Source organism: Pelecanus crispus, chromosome 6 (assembly GCF_030463565.1).
Source record: "Pelecanus crispus isolate bPelCri1 chromosome 6, bPelCri1.pri, whole genome shotgun sequence".
In the NCBI taxonomy this organism is placed as follows: domain Eukaryota; kingdom Metazoa; phylum Chordata; class Aves; order Pelecaniformes; family Pelecanidae; genus Pelecanus; species Pelecanus crispus.
This window is the reverse complement of record NC_134648.1, coordinates 29645852-29671048: the sequence shown is the minus strand read 5'-3', so window position 1 is coordinate 29671048 and position 25197 is coordinate 29645852. Positions and strand designations below refer to the sequence as shown.

At 46.5% G+C, this 25197-nt stretch overlaps 2 protein-coding genes across 3 annotated transcripts in view; both read right to left on the bottom strand.

The window, feature by feature from the left end:
- CKAP5 (cytoskeleton associated protein 5) overlaps positions 1-2623 on the bottom strand; it is a 50811-nt gene extending 48188 nt beyond the window's left edge. For both annotated transcript variants that reach the window (XM_075711799.1, XM_075711800.1), the window contains exons 1-2: positions 2605-2623; positions 1293-1373 (exon numbers count right to left, since the gene is read on the bottom strand). The gene's annotated coding sequence lies outside the window, so the exon portion shown is untranslated. The remainder of the gene's footprint in view (positions 1-1292; positions 1374-2604) is intronic.
- An 8991-nt stretch (positions 2624-11614) lies between these two features.
- LRP4 (LDL receptor related protein 4) overlaps positions 11615-25197 on the bottom strand; it is an 84786-nt gene continuing 71203 nt past the window's right edge. The window contains exons 20-38 of the mRNA XM_075713019.1: positions 24339-24540; positions 23822-24011; positions 23438-23569; positions 22617-22757; positions 21818-21904; positions 21433-21604; positions 21187-21349; positions 20718-20943; positions 19023-19326; positions 18467-18685; positions 18022-18156; positions 17710-17818; positions 17236-17380; positions 16593-16706; positions 16163-16286; positions 15109-15176; positions 14400-14487; positions 13732-13873; positions 11615-11950 (exon numbers count right to left, since the gene is read on the bottom strand). Of these exons, the coding sequence (XP_075569134.1) occupies positions 11615-11950; positions 13732-13873; positions 14400-14487; positions 15109-15176; positions 16163-16286; positions 16593-16706; positions 17236-17380; positions 17710-17818; positions 18022-18156; positions 18467-18685; positions 19023-19326; positions 20718-20943; positions 21187-21349; positions 21433-21604; positions 21818-21904; positions 22617-22757; positions 23438-23569; positions 23822-24011; positions 24339-24540 (3097 nt within the window). The remainder of the gene's footprint in view (positions 11951-13731; positions 13874-14399; positions 14488-15108; positions 15177-16162; positions 16287-16592; positions 16707-17235; positions 17381-17709; positions 17819-18021; positions 18157-18466; positions 18686-19022; positions 19327-20717; positions 20944-21186; positions 21350-21432; positions 21605-21817; positions 21905-22616; positions 22758-23437; positions 23570-23821; positions 24012-24338; positions 24541-25197) is intronic.

The following is a 25197-nucleotide window of genomic DNA, read 5'->3' as shown; positions in this document are numbered from 1 at the left end:
TTTTGTGAGAGAGGTTTGTTAACATGGTCAATACAACATTTCCAAAAGCAAGTCAGCTGAGGAATCTGCAACGGAGATGAGTAACAAATCCTCCGTGACAGTTCTTGGCAGGACAAGTTCTTATATTATGGAGCAGTGAGAAAATGAAGACCATCAAGGAAAGAATAGGATGTCTTTCAAAGGGAGGCCACACAAAAGCAGAAAATATTTACAAGGCAGCACAAATGCAAGAATTTCAAATGTAAAAGTGAAAAGTCCCCACTGAATATACATAAGTTGGGGAAACAAATTTATGAACACATTAAGAGATTATGGGAAAGCATCAATACATGAAAGTTTGGATTAACCACGCACTGCTCTGAACAGCTCCTACTCAGTTTCTAAATAAATGCTTTCTCTGCTACAGTTTTTTAGGGCTGAATAGCATCAACTCTACAGCCTCATAGTATGGGGTACTGCTAAAGAAAATCCTTTCATTGTAAACATCCTGAGATGTGTTTTATTTTGGAGCATACGCTTATCACTCATCACTATGTTTTTTTGTGAAGTTTCAGCTTCCAGACCATTTTCTACAGAAAATGTGCAATGGCAAACTAGGAAGCCATTTTATGCTAAACAAAACCAGATATTTATTGACACTGATTTTTCACTTCTCCCTACTTATTTCTACCTATTGAACATCACAGCTGTACAAGAGCAGCATCAAGGATTTCGATATTTTGAAAGCTTCTCAAAAACTTTACTCAACAGAGTAAACAGAGTAAGTTCTGAGAAAGCAAGACAGGCCTTTTTAAAGGAAAAAAATGTTTGAAATGTTCCTATAGTGTAGGGCATATATACTTGGGAGACCATATAGCTGTATGTTACATTTCAGATGAAATTATACTTCTCAGTAAACAGTTCTCTGTCAGTGCAGCCCACAGTTTTCCTAGCAGAAATAATTTTTATTTGATTAATGGCAGTTTTGGGTCATATTTGCTCCTTGACTCTGAAAAGATGAAGTTTCACTTTCTTAGAAGTTTAGCCCAGCATGTTTTCGGTATTTGCCAGCTAAACCTTCTCATTAGATACAATATAAAGTAGCTCAGAAAAAAGGTTGAAAAATTCAAGTAATCATAACACAGTTAAATTTTTATTTCAAACAACACCTGGACACACTAAGTATTTTGAAGAGCACACAAATTTAAGAACTATAGCCTAATCAGTCACTGAAATATTGCAATTGCTTTAGTAAATTCCACATAATCAAAAGGAAAATTGAAGGCCAGCTAACAATCCTGAACTACAGATACCTGCAAAAGCAGCAAAGAGTCAGAAGAACTTTCAGTCAGACTGTAAACGTGCTTTCCAGCTTCAGTCCACATATCTTTTGTCTGTCATGAAAATAACAAGAAAATTAAAAAAAAAAACAGAAGATTATTTGCTGCTTAGGCAATAAAAATTTCCTAGGATTTTAAAGGTTGTTGTTTTCAATTGAAAGATGAACTAGAAGTTGCGATGTGATGACTCTTGATGAAAGGAAAGCAGGACCTCAGAATTATGAATAGGAGATATGCATGGTAAAAGGGAATTGTTTTGCACGTTGTGGAGTAGATGGCAGCTGAGAGAAGCCACTGCTTCAGCAGCAATGAAATGGCATTCAGGAATCAACAGCATTAAATTCTCTCTTGCCTGCTCTAACTCATATATCCTAACTCAGCTAAGTGAATCTTAAGAGCACAAATAGCAAGTTATTGGTAAAGGAGAGAGACTTAATTTCTCTGGAAAAATATGTTTAAATACGTGGTCTGTGAAAGTAACTGAGGCTGTTCTTTTCTGTGCATCTAAAAGTGAGAGACAAGACAAAATAAACTGACCTTCTGCTACAGCTAAGAGCAGAAGCAATTTCTTACTGCATGGGTAAGCCTGGAGTGAAGCCAGTCTTACAGAGCAGAAAGGGACGTGAGGGAAAAGGGCAACCCACGGGCAAGTTTGCGTGCACTGACATAATTCTAAGGGCGGCCGGCTGGAGTGAAAGATGTCAGTGGGGCCGTACTTATCAGCTGCGAATTCCCCCATCCCTCAAGGTGTTTACAAAGCTCAGAAACGGAAAGGCTCATGTGATGTTCTTTAAAAGAACGGCCTGAACTGCTGATGAAGGAAAGCTCCCGCGGAGGCATCACACCCCAGGACCGACCACCAGCTCCTGCCTTCTCCAAGGGAAGCACCCTTCAGCATGGCCCTCCCCGAACTAGCGGCGCCCCCGCCATCCCCAGCACCTTCCAGAAGAGCACCCCTCCGCTTCTGCCCGCTCTGCCGCCGGCTCCCGCTCCCCGCCCGCAGCCCCAGATGTCCCCCTCCTCCTCCTCCCGCCGCGGGCCCCACCTCCCCCGCACGCCGCAGCCCGGAGAGGCTTCCCGTTCCGCGGCGGCACGGCAGCGGGACCCTGGCAGCAGGCCGCGGCCGGGGCTCGGGCGGGCGGCGGGCCGGCAGCGGCGGCGCAGGCCGCCCGCCCGGCATTGTTTCTGCCCGCCGCCCCCGCCCGAGGGCCGGGCCGGGCCCTGCCAGCGCCGCCGCCGCCGCGCACCGCCCGCGCGGCTCCGCCGGGCCTCGCCGGACACTCACCCTGACAGCTCCGGGCCGGCGCCGCGACGACAGCGGGCGGGGAACCGCGGGCTGGGCCGGGCCGGGCCAGGCCAAGCCCCTCCCCGCCGGCGGGCGGGGCTCGGGGCGCCGCGGCCGCACCTGGGCGGGGAGCCGGCCCGCGCCGGGGCCAGACAAAGGCGGGCAGGGCAGGGCCGGGCCGGGCCGCCGGCCCCGCCGCGCTCCCCACACGGCAGCCCCGGGCACATCGCGCCCCGGCACCCGCGGAGGAGCCCTCCCCGCGGGGCCGGACGCGCGTCCCCCCCCCCCGCGGAGCCGGTGCGCGGGCGGCAGCGGGCGCTCCCCGGCCCTCCCGGCGGCTGCGGTGCCTGCCCTGCGGCTGGGCTGGGGCCGCCGGAGCCCGGTGGCCGGCTTGGCCCGGCAGGCCTGCTGTTCTCACGAGTCATAGCCCTCAACACCCATACCCATGAGAACGATTATTCTAGTGACAGAGGTAGCTGCGGTCATATTCGAGCGTGGAGCAGGCATTATCCCAGGCCACCATCATCCAGCAATCCCTAATTGAAGAAGGGAGCAGTTCTGAAACCCGACAGGAGGAACACGGCCTGCCGTGAAGAATGAGAAATGCAGTGCCTTCCAAAGGAGGTATGAACGAATAGCCTGGCGCCATACCATCACTGCATTTCGTGTTCCGCTGTGAGATGTCTAATGACAGTGCTCCGGTGGAGCTGATTCATCAGCATCTCTCTAGCCCATCGCCTGACATTTTGAGATGTCTTCTCTACAGTGACAATAGCAACTGAAGAAGCTGGTATGGCGAAAAGTGGGTGTCGATAGGTTCCTCCTGAGAAGAGCATCAAGCCATATGATGCAAGGCTGTATTTCTACAGACATCTTTTTAGCTAGCTGAAGAAAGCAGCCTGTTCTAGGCACTGCAGCACCAGCCATGCTCCCCACTGAATAATTGTCCAAGTTACTGTTTCTGCCATCTCAACCGCCCCCCTGCAACAGGGAGGCAAACACGCACAACAGCTTCTGCTTTTCAGTGTTTGACATTCACAGCAACCAAGCTGTCATAGAGACAACCCCAAACAACGTGCAACTGCTCAGGTCAAGAGACTCTTTATTCAAACAAGCCACAGCAACGCTGCCCGGTGCAAGGCAATGTTCAATTTAAACACAAGGGTACGAGGCTTTCCTGTGTCACACTTTAGAACTCCACCACTATAAGGTGAACCACTGGAACAGTCTACAACAAAGCAACAGCAGCAACACCGTATTAGTCTTAGACTATGTTGTCTTGAAACCAACCATTCTGTTACAGGTGCAAATGGCTTTAATGCCATCCTACCCTGGCAGAGACTTCACAAACCATTTACTTTACATTACATAGTTTACAAACAAATTAGCAATACAAGTTTATACATTTCTTAAAAAAAAAAACAACAGAAAAGTATATCTGCTGGTACCATGGAACAGAGGAGAAATAGGAAGGGTGAAAAAAGGGAACCAGATGATCACAGACCACGATTCTTAAAAGCCTAATTGGAAGGTTTACAGGTATTTAAATCTCTGAAGGGTCCTTCAAGTCATACATCCTACACAACAAAATCTTCCAAATTAGATACTTAAGATTGAAAGACTGTTATCTCTACCTGACAAGACATTCAGAGCAGTTTCTAACTGTATGTACTGTTCAAAATGTTAGTAAGTGATCTATAAAAGGGGACAAACAGAGGTGTTACAGTTTGCGGATGACATAATTAATGAGGGTAGCAAGAAAAAAAAAAGAAAAAAAGGATTGACTGAAAGAGCTTACAACGTGCCAAGTGAATTTCAGCTGTAAATTTATCACCTAACACACAGAGTGATGCACAAGAGTAACAACTTTTAACATTACAGTAGAAGTCAGGTTTTCCAAGTTGACTATTAAATGGGACAACACCGTACTGTTTTAACAGACATCGGTATGAGATTATCAGCTCCACCGAGGCAGACCAGGTTTTCAGAAGCACAGGCCCAGAGTACATAACCGGCCCATATCAGGGAAAGGACAAGACCCAGTGTGGAAGTCAAGTCCCACCAAATACAAGTCATATGTGTACAAGAATCAGGAATCATGTTCCATTACCATGCGTTCACTTTTTTTACATTAGAATATCAAACGAGAAGTCTCACATCAGTACAGATTTAAGAAGTCTAATTCCAGTTTCCAATGCTTCTGAAATCCAAGTTTCACTTATTCTCGTGCAGGTGTCACATAAATAATTTTTTCCATAGCAGGTCCCATAGTTGATGTTCCCAACTTTGTATTCTTGAGAATTACCTTCAATACATCTACAACAATTTGTTTAGAACCAGTTCATCGTAGTTGAAAGCCGTTTTTTGTTGATACTGCTTTGATATATCACTCTATGTTGCTTAAAAAGTTTAACCCTATTGCAACTCCTGAAGTTGGGGGAAAAAAGAAAAAAAAAGAAAAAAAAAAAAGGAAAAGGTGCATCTATAAGTTTAAAACTAGGGGAAGCTACCAAAACAGCAAATTTTAAAGAAAGGCCAACCTGAGGCAAGGAAGTCAGACTGAATTCTCATTTTTTGCACAATCAACTGCTCTGATATTGGACACCAAGAGTCAAAGCTATATGGGCAACTTGCACCCAATCATTCTTCTTTCTGATTTGACCCTATTGCAAAGTTTTAATAATAGATTTTTATAAGCAGCCTTTTAAAATACTTCAATATTTGAGACTCTCGGCATTTGGAAATATGCATCTTTACAGTTTCAAACTAATAGATGTGTTCATTGAAAGTCTATAGCAATGCTCTCGATACATAAGTAATAAATAAGGAAGGTCTCCCACAGCTGGTAGCCCAACAACTACTCATCCCCTTCTCATCTGCAGAAGGCAACTTTAACAGCACTGCAGTTTAGCAGAAGTACTGGAAGATGCAACACTAAACACAAAATAAGAAATCAGCAAAAAAAGGAAAACTGCAGAATAATTAGATAGATGATACACACCAAACACAAATCAGATTGAAAATTGTAGCAGATGAGTTTGGGGGGGGGGGGGTGGGGTGGGTTAATTTTATTTTTAGAACAAAGTCCTGTGCAGCGTAAGCTGACCTGAAGTTCCATTCCTCGGCCTCCACTACACAAAACTTTGGGTCTCTCGCTGACAGAGATCCAAATTCAGGAGGAAAACCCCCTACACACCAGCGTGAAAGCTACTGTCTTAAAAATAATCACAAGACTCTGACTCAGAAACAGAATCAAATGAAATAGAAGGTGGGGGACACATGACACCCACATTCCTGTCCAGACCCTCTTCACCTGCACTGGCAAAGATTCAACAGGAAGCACCTCCTGGTGAGGGACCCTGGAGATCCAAGACTAACACCTGCACCTAACAACAGAGCTCTAGAAATGGAGATGAGCTCATGCCTTTCGCTTTAAGATTAGAATCACCTCAAGGAACGTTTTCTTTAGGTCATTTTAGAGGGGAAACCAATCCTGGACGCAGCCTCTTGAAACGCACGCTCGGGGGACAGAAGATGCCAGGTCCCTATTTCCCTCGAGGAGCGTTAGGAAGGGGCCGAGCCCAGCTCCCTCACCAGCCCCCGGGCCCACCCTGCCGACCGCCTCCCAGGCAAGGCCCCAGCAGCTCCCAGCCGCGCCTGGGCCCGCAGTGATGACACAAAGAAGGCGACCGCGGCGGAGCAGCCTGGGCCGCGGCTCCCTACAGGCCCCGGCACCCACGGCTCCGCGGGCGGCCTAGGCGAGCAGCGCCCCTTAAGCCTTTACAGTGCGGCGTGGTACAGGCCGCGGCCTCCCACCGTTAGTGGTCGCGGCCCCCACAGCCACGGGGCGGGGGGGGGCTCCAAGCGCAGCCCGCGGGCGCGGGTCGTCACCGTGGCGGGATGTCAGCGCCGCTCAGGACCGTTCCCCCGCCCAGTCCCCCAGGTAGCACGGGGGAGGCTCAGGCCCAGTGGCGGGGAGAGGCCTACCCCACCCTCCTGCGGGCCCGCGGAGCCGCGGCGGGCAGGAAAAGGGGCTGAGCCCCCCACCGGGGAAGGGATAACGACGGCGACGCTCACCTGGGCCCCGGCAGGTCGGGCGCGGCGAGTGTCCGGCCGCTCCTCGGCAGGGTTTGAAATCACTAACACCGCCCGCACCTCCCAGTGTCCTCAGTGCCCATTGGCCGGCGCCGGCCCCACCCACGCCCGCACCCGCGCATTTTATTGGTCCGTTTGAATCCGGCAGTGGCGACGCGTGCTCCGCGCTCTCCTGAGGCGGCCGGCACTGCGGGCTGGGCCGTGGGGAGAGCGCGCCGCGACAGGGGCGGCCTTTGCCAGCACCATCCCCGCCCTGCAGCCTGGCGCACCCCGCTCGATAACCACCGAGACGTGCCGGGGAAGGAGGCCGCTGCGCCCACCCGCCCCGCGGTGCTGCGGGGAGACTCAGGCCCCGCGGCCGCCGCCGTGGCCCCGGTGAGGGTGTGGGGCGCAGCGCCCGGCGCCGGCACCGCTGGCGGCGTCCTGAGGCAGCCGTGCTGGGCCGCTGAACCCGCCGCCTTCCGCAAAGGGCTGAAGCAGCTCCGAGCTGGCTGCGTTCAGCTTCCGGGAATATCCCGTTGTAGGGGAACGGGCTTTCTCCAATATCTTTTAGTAGTGAGTTTGCAAGCAGTAGCTGTGTGTTGTTGGAGTACAGTGTGTTTTCCCTTCTTTGTCTCTTCACTTCAGCTGAAGCAAGTGAAGGAAAAATTCTTAGGGGTAATCAGAAGACAAGAGACAGGAGAGTGCCATCAACCCAACTGCAATTAATCTTACAATGCCATCTCTCCCCACCACACTGTGTAAGCATCATCAATTTTTAAAAAACCGAGGTGATTATATTTTTGCGTGACCTCACTGAAATCACTTCTGCACTGTGCTTCAACTGTGAAATGAGCTGGAATAAAGCTAAAATGTTTTAAATGTTTTTGGTACTTCTTTCATCAGAAAGGAACAGAATGGGGTACAAGATTAGCACCAGTACTGCAGTGTCAGTTATCATTGAATGTTGGGTCCAGAAGAGGGCCACAGAAATGATCCGAGGGCTGGAGCACCTCTCCTACGAGGCCAGGCTGAGAGAGTTGGCGTTGTTCAGCCTGGAGAAGAGAAGGCTGCGAGGAGACCTTATTGCGACCTTCCATTACTTAAAGGGGGCCTATAGGAAAGATGGGGAGAATCTTTTTAGCAAGGCCTATTGTGACAGGATAAGGAATAATGGATTTAAACTAAAGAAGAATAGATTTAAACTAGACATAAGAAATTTTTTACAATGAGGGTGGTGAAGCACTGGAACAGGTTGCCCAGAGAGGTAGTGGAAGCCCCATCCCTGGAAACATTCAAGGTCAGGTTGGATGGGGCTCTGAGCAACCTGATGGAGTTAAAGCTGTCCCTGCTCACTGCAGGGGGGGTGGGCTAGATGATCTCTAAAGGTCCCTTCCAACCCAAAGCATTCTATGATTCATTCATTATTCAGCCTTTTGCATCATTTAAACTCTTGTTTATAAAAAAACATGCAACAGACTCTTGAACAAAACCCCTTACAGATAGAAAATGGCTCTTCTTCAGAGCTTTATTTTCCACTGGGCAGATGCTTGAGACCACTAGGGTCCTATATACTTTCCCAAAAGACAAACATCCTCTTCTGTTGTTGTCATGTTAAAATGGTAACAAAAAAAAAAAAAAAAAAAAAAAAAAAAAAAAAAAAAAAAGCAAGGTGGGCACAGGGTGACAGGTATTATGCGTGCACAGGAATTTGCAAAAGTGCGTGAGCATGGGGATATTTGGCCCTTGATTCAAACCCATAGTGGCAGAAGTGTGTGTTACAATCAGGTTATGAAAAGAACCCAGATCCATTCCTACCTTCTTGCTCCTCTCAAATGAAGCAAAATTGAGGTTCTGTGCAAACAGGTCTGCGAGCTCCTCTTTGAAAGGAGAGTCCAAATAACATGCATGATTCACAACCAAAAGCCAGGCAGAGTGGTTAAGAAAAGCTAAATTTATATTAAATTATCATCAACCCCTAAAATACTGAACACAGTGGTTAAATAACTCCAGAAAGTCCAATGTCTCCAGTGAGTAACGTTAAAACCATTACACAGGAACACACGGAAATCACGGACGTTAGCTTGGGACAGACAGGAGAGAGGTTTGCTTTTTACATAGTAAATCAGTGCTCAAGAGATCATCCTCCAGTGGCCTTTCTACATTCTTAACATCCTAAGTGCAACGAGGGTCTTCTCTTCCCCAGAATGGGGAACCATGATGCACCCCCTAGGCAGCATCTCACTGGGGCTGTCTCTAGGAAAAAGAAACTAATTTCTGCCCACCTCACTGGTAGAGGAGAGGCTGTGGGACATTTTGTTGCTCCTTTTCACCATAATCATTTGAGGAAGGGAGCAGAGAGCAGTTATGAATGGTTGTTAGGCTGGAGTATGCAGGGTCCCTCCTAAGAAGCAGCAGAAAATATTTATCAAGGTGGAGATCACAAGCACCATGAGTTGTTGAACAGACTGACTGGGTTTTCCTTTCCATTCTGCACTTGTGACTCGGACAGCGATTATTTTGACAGGCTGACTGAACCTCAAGTGACAGGTCTGGGCAGATATTTCCCTTCACCCCTGTCCCACCTTGGAATTCTGGTGCACAGGGCATGCCCCCCCCAACCCAAAGAAACCCTGCTCTCCTAGAAGTCAGAGCCTTCCTCCCCTATCCACCCGCTCACTCCCAGCTCTGATGCCCCTGCCCCTACACGTGGTTTCTGTTCAAATCAATTCTTCTGCCTATCCTGTAGCCCTCTGGTATTGTCCCCGCATGAGGCAGCTTAGACAGGCAAGGTCCACATCAGTGATACGCACTCCCTTCTCAGTTCCCAGTCGAGTCCACGCCTCAATCCAAAAGTGCCTCTGCCCAACAAAAAAAATGCTTCCCAGGCTGGAGTCAATGAAATAAATAATTAAATAAAAGTCTAATTTTTTTTTTTAAAAAAAATCCCTCTGGGAGTAGGGAAGAATCCCACATTAACACAGGGAAATTTCCAAGCCTTAGCTCCCGTTCATTTTCCACAGGAATATACACCAGTCAGCCCAATGGTGCAGTTACGGACAGAGTTTCAAGCCACCTAGCCCAGTCAAATCTGCAACCTTCCCCTTTCTGCAAAGCTACCTCTGCTGTAAAAAGCACAGCCAACCTGCTGGCAACTATCATGTTTTCCAGGGGTAGCAGGACTGTTAGTATAGGAACAAGGTTAGAGCAGAGTAGGATGGATTTTCCCTTTTTTTTTTAACCAGCTGAAAAAATATCGCATGGGAGATGCACCCTCCCCACACCTCTAAGCCATATCCCTAGTGTATGCTTTGCTCTCTTTACACCACAGGTGGGAATGTATTTGACCTCTTCTCATGAGATAAAGAGGTTACAGAGTATGCTGTGAGAAATTCTTTGCTGGAAAGTTCTGCTTCCAAGTATCTGGCTTAACACTTAATATTTTACCATGATAGTATCCATATGACTTGAAGGGTTAATATAAATCTCATTTTTGAAGAAGCATCAAGAGATATTTTCCCTTTTTCCCCTCTGAACAAACAGATGACAAGAGAAGTCAAGAGAACATGAAAAGGTGGCATGCCCCCAAGGACTCTTGCAAGCCCCAGCTCCGGATGCTGCTGGGGTGTAACTGCAGGGGTAGGATTACACCCTCTAGAGGGTAAAGGCCTTGGAGACCAGAGAACAACTGAAGCTCATGCAGCTGATGAGAAAAATGACTTTGCAAGGAGAGCTATTTAGTGGTAACAGAAGAGCTTAAAGTGCAATTCTATCTGATAAACAACTATTTAAAATGGCCCTTACAGCTCCCTGATTATCATCTCCTATTCTAGGTCAAATGGGCTCAGCCTAGTAATAAAGCAGTTCCTAACTGTCAGCACTGAGCATTCCCCTGGGAAAGACTCGACCTAGGAATTCTCTCTTTTCCCTCATTACAGTAATCAAAGGTCCCAAAGGCCAAGAGAATTGGGACCTTGCGGAATTGAGACTGGTGGGGACTTAGCAAATTTTCTTTTTCTTTTTTTATATATCAGTTATGCAAAGACGAGTAGAATTTAGGTCTTGCTGGGATCCATTTCCCCCCATTAGCTCTGTAGAGCTAAGAACAATACCATTGTCTTCTTTCCTCAAGTTCGGCGCTCTGACTCCAGTACCCACAGGGAGCAGTTCTGAAAGGGCCATTTGCTGACTCTTGTTTTTCCAGAGTAGAAACATGTTTTAACAGGAAAGGGGAGAACAGGAGCAGTGTCCACTGCCAGCAACAGACACAGTGCTCCAATCTGAGCATTCCTAAAGTTTTTACTAGCAGATGGAAAAGTAAGCAGTGATGCTCTCATGAAGCGAGTCACGGCAACTGTGGTTACCCTCTTTATGCCCTTAAAAGGTGACCTGATGCTGTGTCAGTGTCCCCTTGAGCCCCAACATATACCCCATCTATTCCAAGACCTCTCTCAAGTTGGAAACCCCTCAACACAAAGCCTCAAAGAGTGCTGCTAGCGCTGGAATGACTAGGGGAACTTCTGTGACCAGGAGCTAGCAATGAGGCAGCTCTGCTCTCTTCATGGGCATTGACCGTGAGCTGGACGGCACAGGACTTGCAGGTTGCCAGAGAACACAGAATCTGAACCAGATTCAGGCCAGAGGAGTCACTGCAAAAGTTAACGTGGCAGCTTCCAGGAAAGGGGAACATATAAATAAACCACAGACAGTGAAAATGAGCCAAAAGGGTCTCTGGGTTCCAACCCACCCATCCTCCCTCTCCAACCACAACAGCACAGCTGCCCAAGCTCCTCACTGAAAGGCAGTCACAGTCTCTGGGCCCCTCACAAGAGAGGCTGGTCTCTGTGCCCTTCCTTGCCTAGCAGGCAGCGTCCTGTCTTTTTTGTGCAGAGCAGAGGCTAGGGAGGGTATGACCATTTCCAAAGTCACGTGTACTTTAGACCTCGCTCTCCGTGGAGGGCTTGCGTTGGTGTTTCCAGCCTGTGTCTGGGAGTGAGCCACGCCGTTCAGGAGTGGCTGCTGCTGTGTTAACACTGCTGCATTCAGACTGTTCTTCCTGTAGCAGCTGCTCAGTTTCGGTGTCATCCAGTGAACCAGAACTAGCCTGGATAGAGACCGTGTCTGTCTTCATGCAGACGTGGTCCCGGAGGATCCCTCCTCGGGAGCTCCGAATCTGCTTAAGGTCATCCCACTCAGAATCATCACTGGATAAAAGGCATATCCCCTCCACAATCCTGATCTTCTCCTTGGTGTAGCTGTGGTCAGGACCAGTCTAGGGAGCAGACAGATGAATGAAAAAAAAAAAAACCAACATCTGTGGAAAAATATGGCAAAGAGCAAAGCAGAGCTGGAATGTAGACAGTGAAGCAGACAAAAGGCTGGACCTCCATGTAAACAGCCACTGGCTTTGACTGTCACAATGGCAGAACCCATTCTAAGTTTCCCTTCAGTTCTTCACCACCCCCCGGCAAATCCTCCCTGCAAGAGCTCTCGTTCCAAACTCCAGGAGCCTTCAAATCATGGAAGAGGAATGAGGATGAGCTGGCTCTTCTAATTCAGCTATATATATTCCCTGACAGCAGGGAGTGAGAACAACACTGAGCCTAAAAAGCAAGGGGAAAAAAAAAATCCCCAAAACAAAACCAAAATGAGAAGCAGGAACAGCCAGAAGACTTCATGGTAAAAGTACGCAGCGAATCAATTCTAGGTCTGCGATATCTTTATATCCAAGTCATTCTAGATTCACCTCTCAGGAAAGCACAGCTGGAATACCACTGTTGAGTCTGAGTCTCACAGTGATACAAGGGAAGGAGATTATAGGGAAACAATGGAAATGATCAGAGGCTAAAGGGACCACACTGAGATTAAAGTAGTGAAATCTCTCTAACTTGGCTCACTGACAAATAAGGAGCATTAGAACATCTGATCTATCCCTGAGGAGAAAGTGGAGGGTGCAGGGAAATACACATCCAGGTATATCTAGGAACAGCAGAATTAAGAGAAAAGCGGAAAGAATTTAGATTCCCAGATAAATAATCCTGGCATATCCTTAGTAGATAAGGCTAAAATGGCAGGAAAGTTTGGGAAATCTATTGGATAGTACCTTTGAAAAAAAGCCAGGGAAAACTCTCCTCTGCATAAGTCTTGCTGTGATCCCTGCTAGAGGAACTAAGTGATCTAACAGATTATCATAAACAGTCGTACGGAAATGATCTTTTTCAAATCTCACATACTGAGTATGAGTAGACAAAGCCAAGACCAAAAGATCTGCCACAGAAAATTATCTATACTTTCTTGACAGACAGTAGAGCTGGTTTAAGGACATAAAAGCAGGGGAAAAAACAAGAAAGAGCAATTAGTATGGGACAGTGCTTGAGCCACACAACAGAGCTTGAGTGAGGGAGGCAGGATCAAACACACAGAGTAGTGATACCTGAAGTGAGGATGTGGACGGAAATCAGAAGAGGGAAGATGAGAAGCTATCTGAGTGATAAGAAAGCTTCTGAGGAGAAAACAGAGGAGAAACTAAGTACTGCAAGATATCGTATTAAATACTCTCCATCCTGTGGCACACAGGGCGAGCCTCTACAGGGCCTTTAAAATGCTCCATTTAGTAAGTGCTCTAGTTATCTCACTATCCCACCCCTTCCAGGCAGTGCACAGCCAGGAGCCACATTCTTGTTACCAAACCCCTTCTGGCTGCCTGGTTCCCCTGGTAACTGTCTAAAGCAACCTTGGTGCAACAGTCACTAACCAGAACTGTGTCCAGAGAAGACAATTCCCTGTACTTCAAGGGCCAGCACCCAATGCAAATTAAAGACACTGTGGGAGTGGGGAAGAAGCAGAGAGCTAAAGACAGGTCTAATTCACTACAGCTCACTGGGGAAGAAGTCCGCTGGTTGATCTCCACAGGAGTCTGAGCAATTCACTGAAAATGTCCTCCTATGTCCTAGAAGTAAATGCTGACAAGTTGCAACATTTTCACATACTAAGGCCTGTAATACTCAACAGCAGCTTGGGCTGGGCTCCCATGTCCTTAGGAGCAGCTCTTACCTCTTTCTTATAGCACAACTGGTTGTACATGGTTGGTTTGGGAATCGCTTCAATCTTCACCTCCTGGGTAGATGTCCGATATGAGGGATTACTGTAGGTTAGGTTCCCCAAGCCAGGGTCTGTGAACTTGGACTTATTATGCCTAGAAGGAGAGAGCTGTCAGAAAAGACACAGGGCCCTACTGCCAGGATCCAAATTTCCCAAGCGTTCAGTGAGTGGAAAGCTCCAGCAATCTTCACTGTCCCTCAAAGAGAGAGAACGCTGGCTTCACCTGGCTTTTCCGCTACCAGTACATTCACTAGCTATCAGTATAGCAAGGCACTGCCATGTAACCACAAAAGCTATACTGGCAGTAACTGGTGAAGCTATCTGGCAGAAAGCACATGAGCTCACACATGTACTGAGATATGAATTATCTCACATCCCTGTCCACAACTCATAAGCTCTCTGCAGAAAATTTAGCCTATAAGGCTTCAAATAATAGAGTTGCATGCCCAAAACTTCAAAGGCACAGGACTCGAACCTTGCAAATCATCAAAAACTGTTTCCAATGGAGAACAAAGGGATTGTAAATGACAATAAAGAAAGATTAAGTGCTTTCAGGAGCTTTCTTCTCCTACAACCCTAATTTTACTATTGGCCAGGAGAGGGGGAAAAAGATCACTTACCTATATATAATTAAAGCAGCAATAAGCAGCAAAATAAACAAGATGCTGAGAAGACCTCCAATAATGTAGCTGACATGCAGTCCTTCTCCTGAAAGTGAACAGCAAGGGTAATTTATGCACTCTCCTTAACTCCCACTGGGTAACACTGACCTCAGTGTAATGCCTAACACAGAGGTTTTACACCAGACACAAGTATGTGAAGTAAAATGTCAGCACACCAAGGTTTAGCAGAGGTTTTGTTTGGCTTCATATGAAACCAAACATATGATAACCCTTCCTCCCACCCAGACCCCAGCAAGCCAAGGAGCATCAAGATCTTTGTAATGGGGTTGGATAAGGATGAGTCAGAGCCCCTTGCTGACAGGTTACTTCTGCACTGGGAAAAAGTTACCCTAGTTAACCATGCTCAGCTAAACACAAAGGGGATGGTGAAGAAGAGTATCATTAATGGGAAGAGCCCAATGGATGAGGTATGGGATGAAAGAAAACAACTATTCTTCAGACCAAAGTGTCATTTGGAAAAGTCCCCATATAGGCTAATGAATGTATATGACTGATGTTCATCCTTAGTCACACTTTGCTCTGGTCAGAGCACATTTGAGTAATTCAAGTGTGAGTTTCAGAAATTTGAGTTTCAAACACTATGGACTGGAACGCCCTGGGCACATTGGAGGAACAGCCCTGGTGGAGAAGAGTTAAAGGAACTCACCCATGGTTGCTAACACTGCCTCGTTGGCATGGGTACACAAGCCTCGCCTAGCATCTTTGTCAGAGCAGCTGAATGACAGAAGGACAGTTAGTTACTGAAAGTAGTATCAACAGTATCAAAGGTATCAAAAGACAGGATGGGACAGGCTAGCACTCATATCCCTTCCATTTCCAGTTCAACAAGAGGAGCCTTTCTTTCTCATCTTCAGTATCCTTCTGTATCCAGAGGAGAGAGGACCATATACATATATATAGGGGTGTGTGCATGTATATATCAATTATAGGTCTGCAATATCTTTATATCCGAGTCATTCTAGATTTACCTCTCAGGTACATAGGTGCATGCACATATCTATCAGAATACAAATTTCAGCATCAGTACTGAAGTAAAAATCAGAACATCCTGGAGTCAGCACAAAGATCTTTCTGTCCAATACATCATACTCAACAAAGTGGAAGTTTTGCCTTGTAAATAACCCAGCCATATATTATAGAACATACTTTTTTCTGGGCAGTAGGATAGCAGGCTGTAGGGAAATAACAGAAAAAAGTCTTTTAACTACCTGCATAGTAACTTAAATATTAGAGCTGCAAAGGTTCTGTTCTGCCCCAAACAAGCTATCCTTCTGTGGCCAGGGCAGAACCACTTCCTCAGATGTCTGGCTCAGGTCTGAGATGTCTCAGTGAATTAAAGCAACAGACTCCCCTCTCCTCCTCTCAGAAATAAATTCTCAAAATTAGGAGTTCAACAATCAATCAAATAAATTACATAGTCTCAGGAGGATTTTAACACTTCAGCACAGTCAGCCTAGACACGCATTTCAATAGAACAAACAGAAAGATCTCTGCACCTCTTTCCTGCCAGCTCAACAGTGTTCTGTATTCTTTGTCAAAATATTTTTCCCCATTATGAACGTGAAGTCTGGAGCTGGAATAGCCTCTTTTGGCTAGGGAGAGGTACATTTGGATTATGACAACCAGAGGGGGCTTGCATGTTGCACCCTACACAAGCTGTGACTTTCACACCCCAATTCCAAGAGAACAAGAGCACTTACTTCCCTTCCACTGCTTCCAGAGATGTGAGAGGTTTGGTTGTTGAGGTACCTACTCTGCCAGGTGGTGTCTGACTTCGCTCACTTACACTAGTGGGTTCAGGACCAGGGGGCACCACACCAGGAACTAGAACAACAGCAAAAAATAAGCAGGACCCCAACTTTGTGGGACAGATGAACGAGTCTGGTAAGCTATAGAGAGTTTCTGAAATGGCCTATATGAGCAGCTTTCCCATCTCAAACCCAGACTGTCAGCAGAAAGGACAGAAGAAGGCCCTTTCGCTCACAATTGCCTTACTTCCAGTATATGATTCTGCATAAGTTTTTATACACTGGAGACCTTCAGACGCTCTGGTTGCCACTGCCACTGCGTAAGTAGTGGCAGTGGCTCATTTATGGAAGCTACTACCCAAGTGACACTCAGTAAACTCACTAGTAGAACAGGGCCGCCCATCTGGTTCATCCGGACATGCACAGACAAAGTCAGAAGCCCTGGCAAAGCAGAGGTGAGTGCAGCCTCCATTGTTCACTCCGCAAGCATTAGTACCTGGAAGGAACAAGCAATTTTCTGAATATGTTGCAGACGACCAGGTAGGAGCTCAGAGCAACAACCTTTTTTCCTGCTCAGCCAGAGATACTTCCTAGAAATCCAGCAAGTTACTATGCTCTGGCACATGCCCTTCATCTGACTGCTAAGAAAGTGATGACAATAGCCAGACACTGGTAGGATCAGGGCAGTCTTGAAAGGAAGGCACTGGAAGTCATTAGACAGGGGCCCAGTCAATGCAGCTGCACAGATTAAAAACCAAAAAGCTCACATTCTTCTGTTTTAACACAATGTCAGACAAACAACACAGAAAGTGACATTTGCTAATCAAAGCTGTAACAGAACACCATTCAAATGTACTTTCTTGAAATGTCACAGGCAGACAAGGAATGTGCCCAGGGAAGATGCATTAACAGTTTGAGTATAAGAAAGGATGACAACCTCACTTGACATCTACAGTAGCACAGTGGTTCCAGAGTTCTTTTTGTCTACAATTAGCATTTGCCTGAATCAAGGTCCTCCTATTTACCTGTCTGTCTCTGAGGGGAAACCACAATGATATCCATCAGTCCCTCAACATTGGCTAGGACTGTCTCTTTGTTCCGCCCAGAGTACTTGTCCACTCTCTGGATAGATTTGGTTTGCCAGTCAGTCCAGTATATCCACCTATCCTGCTGCTCAGGGAGACAGCAAAGAAAAATCACAGCCATTAGCACGTTTAGCCACATAGACACAGGATACCAATAAAAAACACATCCCAGTGGCAGAAGGCCCCAAACAAAGGCCTTTTCAACCCCTTCCCCTCTTATCTTAAAGAAGATGACTGTCTACAACCCACAGGAATTCAGACAAACTTCCTTTGTTAGCTCCACAAAATAGTTAAGTACTATCCCCTCAGCCATCTTGGTTTCCCCAGACTGTAACACTTCCCTGTCCCCAAGCTCCACTGCCCAAATTCATCAACACACCAGGAAAAGCGGTGGCAGCAGGAAGATCTACTTACCTGTGTCAGAGCAAAGGGATGTGACACCTGGCTGACCAACACTTGCCGTAGCTTCCCATTGAGATCACAACTCTCTATGCGATCAAGATGCGCATCCACCCAGTAAATCCTGGAGGAACAGGGAAAGAGGTGAGCTTCCATCTATACAATCCCTCTTTACTTTCTAGTCATTTGCTAGCCAAGATGGATCAGACAAAAAAAAAAACAAACCCAAACCCACAACGCTACTCCAATAAACAAAGCTAAGAAGGCTAAAAAAAAAATAATTACATCCCTTAATGTTATGCAAGTAAAAGAAAATCTTTCACTGACCTCCTGGTGTCATAATCCAAAGTCAATCCATTGGGCCATCCTAGGTCAGTGTTAATCAGGATTTTACGTTCAGAGCCATCCAAGTTTGCCCGTTCAATTTTAGCAATGTGACCCCAATCTGTCCAGAAGAGATACCTGAAGAGATAAAAGGCAGGTGTAAGAAGAAAAGAACATTTCATTTAGCCTAATGAAGGTTTTAGTTATGAATTAAACTTCCAGATTCTTCAGGTTCAAAAAAGATCATGTGGTCTGTAGCCTGCTTCTCCCAGCTATCCACCCAACCTTCAAATTCACTGTCTGCCTGATTACATCTGTCATTCAGAGTCAGCCCCTTGCCAGTACCTGCAGATTCACATGGCACATCTCTTGTTTCTCCCACAACCTCCTCTTCCAATCTGCCTCTGGCACAGCCCTTCTCCCTGCCCCACCAATACCCCATACCTACCCCTTCTTGGGAAAGACAGCAATGGCTCGGGGCTCATCCAGGCTGTTATTGATCAGCACTTTCCTGGAGCTTCCATCCAGTCTAGCTACTTCTATGGTATTGCGTCCTGTGTCTGTCCAGTAGAGGTTCCTGGCAACCCAGTCCACTGCCAGGCCATCTGTAGTCTTCAGACCCTGACCAATAACAGTTTCCATGTTGCTGCCATTCAGATCAGACCGCCTGGATGGAAACCAATGAGAAATGGCAGTGAGGAACAGGTAGCTCCTGGAAAGCCTTCACACCTCCATATATGATCCCCATCAACCACAGGGCCACTTCATAGTGCTACCTCTCTAATACCTTTTTCCCCATAGTCTCCAGCAGGTTAAACACACCTTCAGCATTTAGTTCAGCAATACACATGATGCTGTGTACCAAAGACAAAGTGTAAGTAGTGGTGTACTGGCAGCATCTCAGTCTCCCCAACTTATTGGCACACTCCACAGCTCACTGTGGCACAACCAGCGCAAGTAGCTGGGTCACCTGGGCACTGGCCAAGCAGATGACTGGCACCCACCTGATGACATCAAGAAATACATCTGTGTAGTAAATCTTGCCATCCACACTATCATAGTCCAGAGAAATGACATTGTTCAGCTCGGGGACAGGTATGTGCACATCTGTGTGGTCACTGGTGTCCAGCGAGATACGACGGATGGAAGCACGGCTCGAGAAAAGTAGGTAGGTCTCTGGAGAAGAGTCACACGTCTGTTCATCTCTCTTCAGCTGGATGCCAGTGGGGCAGGCACAGGAGAAGCCAGTGGGGTGAGGCAAGCAAAGGTGGGAGCAGCCACCATTACGAACTCTACATTTATTGAAGCCTTTAGAAATAGGGAAAGTATAGTTTAGGATCAGTGTGGTCCCACAGACAAAAGATTTATTTTAAAGGCTACACACACGCACAACTTGCTAGCAGCTGACCATCCCAGCATTGCTGGGAATCTATAGCCCTTCACGCAGAGACTGCCTCCCTCCCCTCCAAGACTGATGGTGGGTATGGGCACGGCTGGGGCAAGGAGAACAGGAAGGCACAGAAGAATGGGGAACATTAGGAGCAAAATCTTGACCTGCATTCCTTGCTAATCATAGTTTTCCCATGGAAAAAGGTACAGCCAAATGCCAATAGATTCACACGACTACAGTTTAGCTTTATTATTGCTGTAAATGGTAATGCTGACAGAAAGATCCAACCCTGTGGGGAAGCAGCGTGACAATGCACCAGAGGCCAGGCTGACAAAGAAGCTTCTGTTTCAACTTAGCTGCACAAAGTAGCAAGTAAACAAAGGCATCAGAGAAGCCTGCTGAAAGTGCCTGACATATTAGGGTCATCTCTTTTTTTTTTAAAGTTGAAAAAACCTCAGCATACATTGATTAGGGGGGGATAAGCCCAGAAGACAGGTGCAGGGAGTGGGAAGAAGACAACAGGGATATGACTGCTAGAGTTTTGGTTAGCTTTAAGTTACATTGTAAAGTTATACTGTCAAGAGTGATGTTCTGCTGTTGGTAGCCACAGAAGCAGCACAGAATTTTCTGTAGGAGTACATACTGGGGAAATTCCACCAAAACAAAGCCACAGCACAAAGCAACAACTCGCACTGAAGAGCAAGGAAACAAGATGGCCTCATATAGGATCCCCAAAGAGGAACATAAGGAATCTGACTCTGGCACAGAATAGTTGGACAGCATGATATATTAAGAACAACCAAAGAAGCAGATATTTTGTAGAGCAAAGTGGCAGACGGGAAGATGAAGAAGCCTGCAATAGTTGGGAAAAAAATGACTAAAACTTGAAATAAGGTTTCAGCAACTAGATTAAGAGGAATTAATGCCTTTTGGAGTTAAAAAATGGAAATTGTCCAATGCCAGTAGACTCCGGTGAAGCCTAACAGGGCATGACTAATTCAGTCCTCCTAAGAAAGTGGCTCTGATGTGTGTGAGAATGAGGTTGTCAGTGCAATCCAGTGAAGGAAATTGGATGAAGGGGGTCAAAAAGCATGCAGTAATAAACAAACACCAGGCCTATGGAGCTGGTTAAACGTGGAGAAGTACAAAAATAGTTAAACAAGAGGGAAGAAGAAGAGAAAAGCTGATTTTTTAGAAGTTACTCTATCACTCATGCTTTACACCAAAGGACTCTTTTCAGTGACAGCTCTGAAGGGCTCCCCTAGTCAACACAGACACCCACTGATTTGGGAGTAGCCTAGCAACTCACCCAGGGGCCGTGCCCTATCAACAGCTTGAATGTCCATGAGGCCAGGCAGGTTTGCCCTCACCAAGATGACATTGGCACCAGTGTCCTTGTCAGCCCTGTGAATGCTGCGAGTTTGCCAGTCAGTCCAATAGATGTAAGAGTCCAGCAAAGTGAGGCCATACGGATGTTGCACTGGAGACAGCAGGGTGCGGCGGTTAGCACCATTGAGATCAGCAGCTTCAATACGCTGAAGAAAGAAGTAAACATCAGCCCCATACTCAAAACACTGATCCTCTTGCTAGCAATTACTGTATCAAGTGGAAAACAGAGCCTAAACAAGTGATGTTATTCAAGTCCACTCTCCCCATAGCCCATACTCAGAAAAGCTTATGCTCTCCTTGCTCTTTTGTTAGCTTGCTCAAGAGCTTCAAAACAGCCTCCAGGCTACCAAAGACCCAATGACAAACAACGCTGAAGAACAGAATCAGACCTCAGTGTGTGCATCAGCCCAGAGCAGCTGGGACCCAGCCTTATCCACTGCCAGTCCATTAGGCCAGCCCAGGTTGTTGCTGATCAACACCGCACGTCCAGAGCCATCCATCCCAGAGCGTTCCAGTTTGGCATTCTCACCCCAGTCCGTCCAGTACATATACCTGGGGAAAAGCCAGCAAGTATTATGGAAACAGAGGTCAGAAGTCCTGTTCTAAGCCCTAGATAGCCTCTTGACAACACTAACCCCATTTCATGGTATAAAGCTATTGCCCGAGGGCTGTCCAGGTTCTGCCAGACCAAGACTTTCCTCATGGAGCCATCGAGGTTGCCCACTTCTATCCGGTTTGTTCCTGTATCTGTCCAATATATCTTCCTGCCAATAGCATCCACAGCCAGCCCATCTGTAGTCAACAGACCTGAGAAAATAGAAAAGTGTATTGGTCACTGCTCATCCTCCCAGCTTAGTCAAGAACTTCTGGTATTCCCCTTGTGCATCTCATCAGGCAGTTGCTTTAGGCTTTGCTTGCCCTTCCACTGAAAATGTTAAGATTATTCTATCAGGGTATCAGAGAATCTCTCTTTTCATGCTGCATGGAGGCAAGAGGCTCCCAGGCCAAAATCTCTCTTACCTGTAGTGATGATGTCCTCAAATTGTGAGCCATCAAGGGCAGCCCGGCTGATTTTCCGGAGTGTGCTGTCTGACCAGTAAACCTTTCCTGGGTGGAAGAAGAAAGAGAAACTTAAAAAAAGCCCACAACAAAACCAAACCAAAATAAACCCCAACAACCAAGCAGCAAAATCCTAAAAAAACAGATCCAGGTCTCTGACTACCAGCTACACCATTCAAAACAGATCTGACTGCACAGGAATAACAGCAGCACAAGACTATTAAACTAGAGTGATAAAACAGTACAAATTATCTTGTTCCAATCCTCCCCAAAATATGTAGGAGCACTGGCATTCTGACCTTTACACAAGGCCAGAGAACGCATAATACATTATCAGCTAGCAGTATAGAGTCCCACATCCGATTTCTCAAAATATCCCAGTGGACAGCAATCAGATCATCTACCTTACTGTACAAGTGGGTTTACATCCAGCACAGCATCAGACGTTTAGTATACACTAACAGCCAGAATCTCAGCTCTACCACTGTAAAAGGCTTCAGCAGGAGGAAAGCTTTCTTAAATCCAAAATGCACAGGAACCCCGGTCAATATAGCAGACAGCTTTTTCCTCATAGTTGGGGTTCTCTGTTTTCCTACAAGGGCATTCCTTTCCTGACTGGAAAGGTATATTTCCAGCACATACTAGGAAAAAAAATTCACAACCAACAGCAAGATCTGCACTTGGGTTTACTCAGACATTTAGATATGAAGTCACTTGTTGCCTTTCAAACAGACAATTGGATACACTAAGAAGTTCAGACCTTCACGAGGATCCACTCCAATTGCGATGGTGTTCTTCATGGTGACATTGACTGAGACGACAACATCTGCAAAGTAGGGAATATCCAGAGAGACCATCCGGATGTCAGTCCTTCTGGCAAAGATCAGAAAACTGGTCATTCCTGCAGAGAGTTGAAAATGGACAGATATCAGCAAGTATAGTCAACTGTAGGCATCGTTTATTGAACATTCTGGAGGTGACACCCACTTCAGTAGAAAAGGGGAAGTCTCAGGCAGATCTTGGCTTATGGCGAGTCTGGGTACAAAAGCTTTACTGAACGTTACTGAATGCTTCTTTACATCCAAGTTGAAAAGGAGTGCATTCATAGAAGAGTTACTTCTGCTAATACGCGTGGGAAATGGGAATTAGGAGTAACTTTTTCCTGCTAAGGAGAAAAAGTAGATGTACCATGGCCTGAAGCTGTGTGCTTTCCACAGTCCTCAAAAAGAGGGCCCATGGGAGGAGCGTGTAGAGACCTATTAAAAAATACAGCACCTTGTAGTTAAAAAAGAATCCACCTCAAGATTAGGGCAAGAGTGTGGGGAAAAACATGACATCTGGTTTAGTTGCCCAACATAATTTCAAGAAAAATTTCTTCTGCATTAATCCAGTTATCAGTAAATTTCTTCATAGTAATTCCTGGTCAAATTGAAGGTACAGGCATCAGATGGTTTTTCAAGGGGTAAAGCAGCTAAGAACATAAAAGTGAGTTTTGTTCTCAAGGCAACAACAAGAAGAAGGCAGGAGTAAAATGTAGCTGTGATACAAAAATGCAATGAGGATCCTACAGAGAGGACTCACCAGGGGAACAGGTCTTGCCATCAGATTGCAGGTTGATCCCAGTAGGGCAGGTACAGCTGTAACCTTTTGGAAGAGGTGCCAAAAGGCACAGGTGACTACAGCCTCCATTGCTAACTTCACATGCTGTATGTACTATAGGAAAGAGGATGAGAACTCAATAAGCCAGTAGCACAGGCACAAAAAAGGGGTGCAACAGCTATAGAAATGCATTCTAGAAGGACCTTAAATACCAAGCCAAGAGTTATTCTCATGCTCTCATATTCCACCCAGAGACTTAAGGCATCGAGGGCTGACAGATAGGTCAGCTCGTTGCAGGAGAGCTGTGCCACATACCAGAGCCTGAGCAAGCTCTCAGCTCAGTGTGGCTTGGCGCGAGCTCTGTACCTGGTGGCCTGTGCCGATGGAAAACATGAATATCCATAAGATTCTCCAGATTGTCCTGCAGCGTTTCCCGAGCCTGCCCAGTCCTTCTATCTGCGCTCTGGATGCTTTTGGCCTGCCAGTCTGTCCAGTAGATTCTCTCGCCATAAAGAGTAAGTCCAAAGGGGTGAGGCAGATTGCTCCCAATCAGCACCTGGTCAGATTACCCCCAGCCCCCCCAAAAAACATTACTAAGAAGTCACTAAGGGGAAAAGGCTTCCCTTGCCCCCTCTCAACATCATAAGGTACAGTCACAGCAAAAGGAGAGTGATGGGGCAATGTTAGCCCTCAAAAGGAAGTTCCCTCACACACAGTTTGCAACTGAAAGGGAGCTCTTCTCTCCCAGTGAAAGCAGCTCAGCATGTCTTGATTTGGAGATTTCACTTTCAACTGGAAAGAGAGGCAGGGGCCATCAGCACTCTGTGCTCTAGGACTTACACCTCAGGCTCCCAGAATCCCTCCTCAAAGATGGCTTCCTTACCTTCCTGTTGCTTCCATCCAGACTGGCATACTCGATGGTCTTCATGCCTGCGTCTGCCCAGTACAAGCGCTGTGACTCATAGTCAATGGCCAAGCCGTTAGGCCATGTCAGGTTGGAGGAAATGATCACCAAGCGGTTTGAGGCATCCATACCAGCACGCTCAATTTTTGGGCTGGCTCCCCAGTCAGTCCAGTACATGAACCTGAACACAAGACCAGACAGAAGTGAATGCCCACACTCCTTCACTGTCACTACAGCCAGGCAGTGTTACAGTGAGCAAGAGCGCCTGGTGCCTTCAGGCCCTAGCAGGAAGCAGCATTAGACTAATATTGTACTCATGTCCAGCCTTGGTTTCTTGTAACGTACCTAAGATCATACTCAAATTTATATACCTTTTACTGCCCATGTGCTGGCCTAATTACAACATGGAGGAAAAAGTTCAAGATAATAGTTCGAGGTCTAAGAATTAACCAATTATTTACCAGTCTCCACCACTGGCCCTTTACAATCTTGCTACATTGGTCTTCCAGGAATCCACTCAAGGAAAGAATAGCACACTTTCATTCAAGACCTTCAACGCTTCAAAAACAATGGCTGGCAAGCTTCTTCTTATCCACCCTATCCCAAGCTCCACAAGGTCTTATGACTCAGAAGGAAAATCCATTATTGAAACCATTTATTTCTGTTACTCTTCTCAGGTTTGCTTTCCATGGCACAGTTGATCCCTCAATACTGTGACACAGTGCTTTGAAGCCAAGAGGCCACTATTGTTACAGCTTGCTTGAGATCAGCAGTAATTTACCTGAGGAGATCTTTCTGACTGAACTCTGGTTGATAAGCAGAGAGCTTGAATACAAAT